The sequence below is a fragment of the Coregonus lavaretus genome (assembly GCF_964263955.1).
Source record: "Coregonus lavaretus genome assembly, contig: HAP1_SCAFFOLD_6689, whole genome shotgun sequence".
Classification (NCBI taxonomy): Eukaryota; Metazoa; Chordata; class Actinopteri; order Salmoniformes; family Salmonidae; genus Coregonus; species Coregonus lavaretus.
The window spans coordinates 12,501-20,030 of NW_028166967.1; the positions used below are offsets into that span (position 1 = coordinate 12,501).

General features: G+C 39.6%; 1 protein-coding gene across 1 annotated transcript in view; it reads left to right on the forward strand.

Annotated features, from left to right (window-relative positions):
• Window positions 1–6,769, forward strand: part of LOC311114057 (insulin-like growth factor 1 receptor) — a gene marked incomplete at both ends in the record, with an annotated part of 13,650 nt that extends 6,881 nt beyond the window's left edge. The window contains 2 exons of the mRNA XM_084189330.1: window positions 2,967–3,175; window positions 6,639–6,769. Of these exons, the coding sequence (XP_084045456.1) occupies window positions 2,967–3,175; window positions 6,639–6,769 (340 nt within the window). The remainder of the gene's footprint in view (window positions 1–2,966; window positions 3,176–6,638) is intronic.
• Window positions 6,770–7,530: the final 761 nt, after the last annotated feature.

Genomic DNA, 7,530 nt, shown 5'->3' on the forward strand with positions numbered 1-7,530 from the left:
GAGGTCCCTGGATGGGAGACCAGATCCTGCTGGAAGTGGTGTTGGAGGGCCAGTAGGAGGTCCCTGGATGGGAGACCAGATGCTGATGGAAGTGGTGTTGGAGGGCCAGTAGGAGGTCCCTGGATGGGAGACCAGATGCTGCTGGAAGTGGTGTTGGAGGGCCAGTAGGAGGTCCCTGGATGGGAGACCAGATGCTGCTGGAAGTGGTGTTGGAGGGCCAGTAGGAGGTCCCTGGATGGGAGACCAGATGCTGATGGAAGTGGTGTTGGAGGGCCAGTAGGAGGCACTCTGTCCTCTGGTCCCCCCCAAAATATCCCAATTCCCCAGGGCAGTGATTGGGGACATTGCCCTGTGTAGGGTGCCGTCTTTCGGATGGGACGTTAAACGGGTGTCCTGACTCTCTGTGGAGATGGCTCAGCCAAGATAATATGACCTTGGACAAGCCTAGATAGTGTGACCTTGTGTGGTGACCTGGAAGAGATGACTCAGCCAGGACAAGCCTAGATAGTACGACCTTGTTTTTCTGCTCCTTCGTTGCTCTCTCTAATGGACCACCTCAACCTCACTGAGCCAATGGAAAGTTTTCAAAAATGGCATCTGAGATCACGAGAGGGCCTTGGCCTAACCCCCACCTCTCCTCACCCGTCCTCCCCCTCTCCACTTCCCCTCGGCCTAACCCCCACCTCTCCTCACCCGTCCTCCCCCTCTCCACTTCCCCTCGGCCTAACCCCCACCTCTCCTCCCCCGTCCTCCCCCTCTCCACTTCCCCTCGGCCTTGTCTCTCTCTTATTACAAAGTTATCTGCTCAAGATTGTAACTGTCCAAGGCTCACTGCATTCCTGCCGGTCCTGAGTCCTCACGGAACTAGTGGTTCAAGTTCTATAGTTCTACTGCTCCTCCTCGATCCTCTCCTCTCTCATTTTCTCTCTTCTCTCCCCGTTTGGCCTGTTAAATCTGTCCCTCTCCTCTGGTCCTGGTCTGGACAGGCAGGATGAAACCAGATTGAGTGTAATATAATAATAATAATAAAGGGTGAAAGCAGACTCCAGGTTAGTGGCCGTTGATCATCTGAATGTTAGGACCCAATGACTGCAGTACGCGTTAAAGACAGTGATGTTACACAACCTAATCAGTACATATTAAAGACAGTGATGTTACACAACCTAATCAGTACATATTAAAGACAGTGATGTTACACAACCTAATCAGTACATATTAAAGACAGTGATGTTACACAACCTAATCAGTACATATTAAAGACAGTGATGTTACACAACCTAATCAGTACATATTAAAGACAGTGAGGTTACACAACCTAATCAGTACATATTAAAGACAGTGAGGTTACACAACCTAATCAGTACATATTAAAGACAGTGATGTTACACAACCTAATCATTACATATTAAAGACAGTGATGTTACACAACCTAATCAGTACATATTAAAGACAGTGATGTTACACAACCTAATCAGTACATATTAAAGACAGTGATGTTACGCAACCTAATCAGTACATATTAAAGACAGTGATGTTACGCAACCTAATCAGTACATATTAAAGACAGTGATGTTACGCAACCTAATCAGTACATATTAAAGACAGTGATGTTACGCAACCTAATCAGTACATATTAAAGACAGTGATGTTACACAACCTAATCAGTACATATTAAAGACAGTGATGTTACACAACCTAATCAGTACATATTAAAGACAGTGATGTTACACAACCTAATCAGTACATATTAAAGACAGTGATGTTACACAACCTAATCAGTACATATTAAAGACAGTGATGTTACACAACCTAATCAGTACATATTAAAGACAGTGATGTTACGCAACCTAATCAGTACATATTAAAGACAGTGATGTTACGCAACCTAATCAGTACATATTAAAGACAGTGATGTTACACAACCTAATCAGTACATATTAAAGACAGTGATGTTACGCAACCTAATCAGTACATATTAAAGACAGTGATGTTACGCAACCTAATCAGTACATATTAAAGACAGTGAGGTTACACAACCTAATCAGTACATATTAAAGACAGTGATGTTACACAACCTAATCAGTACATATTAAAGACAGTGAGGTTACACAACCTAATCAGTACATATTAAAGACAGTGATGTTACACAACCTAATCAGTACATATTAAAGACAGTGATGTTACACAACCTAATCAGTACATATTAAAGACAGTGATGTTACACAACCTAATCAGTACATATTAAAGACAGTGATGTTACACAACCTAATCAGTACATATAAAAGACAGTGATGTTACACAACCTAATCAGTACATATTAAAGACAGTGATGTTACACAACCTAATCAGTACATATTAAAGACAGTGATGTTACACAACCTAATCAGTACATATTAAAGACAGTGATGTTACACAACCTAATCAGTACATATTAAAGACAGTGAGGTTACACAACCTAATCAGTACATATTAAAGACAGTGATGTTACACAACCTAATCAGTACATATTAAAGACAGTGAGGTTACACAACCTAATCAGTACATATTAAAGACAGTGAGGTTACGCAATCTAATCGATATTTCTGTTCCCGCTCTCTCCCCCTACCTCCCTCTCCCTCTCCCTCCCTCTCCCTCTCTCTCCCTCTACCTCTCTCTCCCTCTCTCTCCCTCTACCTCTCTCTCCCTCTACCTCTCTCTCCCTCTACCTCTCTCTCCCTCTCTCTCTCTCCCTCTCTCTCCCTCTCTCTCTCCCTCTCTCTCCCTCTCTCTCTCTCTCTCTCCCCCTCTCTCTACCTCTCTCTCTCTCTCTCCCCCTCTCTCTACCTCTCTCTCTCTCTCCCCCTCTCTCTACCTCTCCCCCTCTCTCTACCTCTCTCTCTCCCCCTCTCTCTACCTCTCTCTCTCTCTCCCCCTCTCTCTACCTCTCTCTACCTCTCTCCTCTTTCTCCCCCCCCCAATCCCCTCAGCATGTATGCGTTCCATGCAGTAGACAATCAGCACCTCCAGTTCCTGTGGGATTGGACCCAGCACAACCTGACCATCCGGGCCGGGAAACTGTTCTTCCGATCCAACCCTAAACTCTGCATGTCGGAGATCCGTAAGATGTGGCAGAGGACGGGCATCACAGAGAAGTTTGAAGAGGACGACTTCAGGAACAACGGAGACCGAGCTAGCTGTACGATACCATACTTTATATTATACTGTACTACACAGCTCTATGATACTATACTTTATATTATATTATACTGTACTACACTGCTCTATGATATTATACTTTATATTATACTGTACTACACTGCTCTATGATACTATACTTTATATTATATTATACTGTACTACACAGCTCTATGATACTATACTTTATATTATATTATACTGTACTACACAGCTCTATGATACTATACTTTATATTATATTATACTGTACTACACAGCTCTATGATACTATACTTTATATTATATTATACTGTACTACACAGCTCTATGATACTATACTTTATATTATATTATACTGTACTACACAGCTCTATGATATTATACTTTATATTATACTATACTGTACTACACAGCTCTATGATACTATACTTTATATTATACTGTACTGTATTGTACTATACTATACAGCTATATGATACTATACTTTATATTATACTGTACTATACAGCTCTATGATACTATACTTTATATTATACTATACTGTACTATACAGCTCTATGATATTATACTTTATCAAATCAAATCAAATCAAATCAAATTTTATTGGTCACATGCGCCGAATACAACAGGTGCAGACATTACAGTGAAATGCTTACTTACAGCCCTTAACCAACAGTGCATTTATTTTAAACAAAAAAGTAAGAATAAAACAACAACAAAAAAGTGTTGAGAAAAAAAGAGCAGAAGTAAAAAATAAAGTGACAGTAGGGAGGCTATATATACAATAGAATAAAGTGACAGTAGGGAGGCTATATATACAGGGGGGTACCGTTGCATAGTCAATGTGCGGGGGCACCGGCTAGTTGAGGTAATATGTACATGTGGGTATTTATGATTTATATTATACTATACTGTACTACACAGCTCTATGATACTATACTTTATATTATATTATACTGTACTGTACTATACTATACAGCTCTATGATACTATACTTTATATTATACTATACTGTACTATACAGCTCTATGATACTATACTTTATATTATATTATACTGTACTATACTATACAGCTCTATGATATTGTACTTTATATTATACTATACTGTACTACACAGCTCTATGATATTATACTTTATATTATATTATACTATACTATACAGCTCTATGATATTATACTTTATATTATACTATACTGTACTACACAGCTCTATGATACTATACTTTATATTATACTATACTGTACTATACAGCTCTATGAAACTATACTTTATATTATATTTTACTGTACTATACAGCTCTATGATATTATACTTTATATTATACTATACTGTACTACACAGCTCTATGATACTATACTTTATATTATACTATACTGTACTACACAGCTCTATTATACTATACTTTATATTATACTATACAGCTCTATGATATTATATTTTATATTATACTGTACTAAACTATACAGCTCTATTATACTAGATTTATATAATAAAATACTATACAGCTTTACGATACTATACTTTATACTATACAGCTCTACGATACTATACTTTATACTATACATATAGCAGCAGTGCGGTACATTATGTACATTAACCCTAAAGTCATTATACAATGATGACATGTTCAATCATTGAAACAATAGCTGTATACTGCATGTTTCAGCCATGTTCATTCATTGAAACAATAGCAATATACTGCATGTTTCAGCCATGTTCATTCGTTGAAACAATAGCTATATACTGCATGTTTCAGCCATGTTCATTCGTTGAAACAATAGCTATATAATGCATGTTTCAGCCATGTTCATTCGTTGAAACAATAGCAATATACTGCATGTTTCAGCCATGTTCATTCGTTGAAACAATAGCTATATACTGCATGTTTCAGCCATGTTCATTTGTTGAAATAATAGCTATATACTGCATGTTTCAGCCATGTTCATTCGTTGAAACAATAGCTATATACTGCATGTTTCAGCCATGTTCATTCGTTGAAACAATAGCTATATACTGCATGTTTCAGCCATGTTCATTCGTTGAAACAATAGCTATATACTGCATGTTTCAGCCATGTTCATTCGTTGAAACTATAGCTATATACTGCATGTTTCAGCCTATGTTCATTCGTTGAAACAGTAGCTATATTCTGCATGTTTCAGCCATGTTCATTCGTTGAAACAGTAGTTATATTCTGCATGTTTCAGCCATGTTCATTCGTTGAAACAATAGCTATATTCTGCATGTTTCAGCCTATGTTCATTCGTTGAAACAATAGCTATATACTGCATGTTTCAGCCTATGTTCATTCGTTGAAACAGTAGTTATATTCTGCATGTTTCAGCCATGTTCATTCGTTGAAACAATAGCTATATTCTGCATGTTTCAGCCTATGTTCATTCGTTGAAACAGTAGCTATATTCTGCATGTTTCAGCCTATGTTCATTCGTTGAAACAGTAGCTATATTCTGCATGTTTCAGCCATGTTCATTCGTTGAAACAGTAGTTATATTCTGCATGTTTCAGCCATGTTCATTCGTTGAAACAATAGCTATATTCTGCATGTTTCAGCCTATGTTCATTCGTTGAAACAGTAGCTATATTCTGCATGTTTCAGCCATGTTCATTCGTTGAAACTATAGCTATATTCTGCATGTTTCAGCCCACACCATATTGCCCCCTACAGCAAATTCTGTAAACAAACCAAAATGATATTTTCTCTGCTCTTACCACTGATTCAATATAAGGGCTGGTTTGATTAGATATATCTAAGCACCTGGAGGATTAGGGCTGATCAGTGGGATTGGTTGTGTTCTCCAGGTGAACAGACTGTGTGATTGGTTGTATTCTCCAGGTGAACAGACTATGTGATTGGTTGTGTTCTCCAGGTGAACAGACTGTGATTGGTTGTGTTCTCCAGGTGGACAGACTGTGTGATTGGTTGTGTTCTCCAGGTGAACAGACTGTGATTGGTTGTATTCTCCAGGTGAACAGACTGTGATTGGTTGTGTTCTCCAGGTGAACAGACTGTGATTGGTTGTGTTCTCCAGGTGAACAGACTGTGATTGGTTGTATTCTCCAGGTGAACAGACTGTGTGATTGGTTGTATTCTCCAGGTGAACAGACTGTGTGATTGGTTGTATTCTCCAGGTGAACAGACTGTGTGATTGGTTGTATTCTCCAGGTGAACAGACTGTGTGATTGGTTGTGTTCTCCAGGTGAACAGACTGTGATTGGTTGTATTCTCCAGGTGAACAGACTGTGATTGGTTGTATTCTCCAGGTGAACAGACTGTGTGATTGGTTGTATTCTCCAGGTGAACAGACTGTGATTGGTTGTATTCTCCAGGTGAACAGACTGTGATTGGTTGTATTCTCCAGGTGAACAGACTGTGATTGGTTGTGTTCTCCAGGTGAACAGACTGTGTGATTGGTTGTATTCTCCAGGTGAACAGACTTTGTGATTGGTTGTATTCTCCAGGTGAGAGTAAGATCTTGCGGTTCAAGTCCAACAGGACGACGTCTAACCGTATTAAAGTGACCTGGCAGCGCTACAGACCCCCAGACTACAGAGACCTCATCTCATTCATACTATACTACAAGGAGGCGTGAGTTACTCTCCACTGTCTGTCTGTTTCTCTTCTATATCCTAGAACATCCTCTAACCCATGTCTCCCTCTACACTGTCTGTCTGTTTCTCTTCTATATCCTAGAACATCCTCTAACCCTAACCCATGTCTCCCTCTCCACTGTCTGTCTGTTTCTCTTCTATATCCTAGAACATCCTCTAACCCTAACCCATGTCTCCCTCTCCACTGTCTGTCTGTTTCTCTTCTATATCCTAGAACATCCTCTAACCCTAACCCATGTCTCCCTCTCCACTGTCTGTCTGTTTCTCTTCTATATCCTAGAACATCCTCTAACCCTAACCCATGTCTCCCTCTCCACTGTCTGTCTGTTTCTCTTCTATATCCTAGAACATCCTCTAACCCTAACCCATGTCTCCCTCTACACTGTCTGTCTGTTTCTCTTCTATATCCTAGAACATCCTCTAACCCTAACCCATGTCTCCCTCTCCACTGTCTGTCTGTTTCTCTTCTATATCCTAGAACATCCTCTAACCCTAACCCATGTCTCCCTCTCCACTGTCTGTCTGTTTCTCTTCTATATCCTAGAACATCCTCTAACCCTAACCCATGTCTCCCTCTCCACTGTCTGTCTGTTTCTCTTCTATATCCTAGAACATCCTCTAACCCTAACCCATGTCTCCCTCTCCACTGTCTGTCTGTTTCTCTTCTATATCCTAGAACATCCTCTAACCCTAACCCATGTCTCCCTCTCCACTGTCTGTCTGTTTCTCTTCTATATCCTAG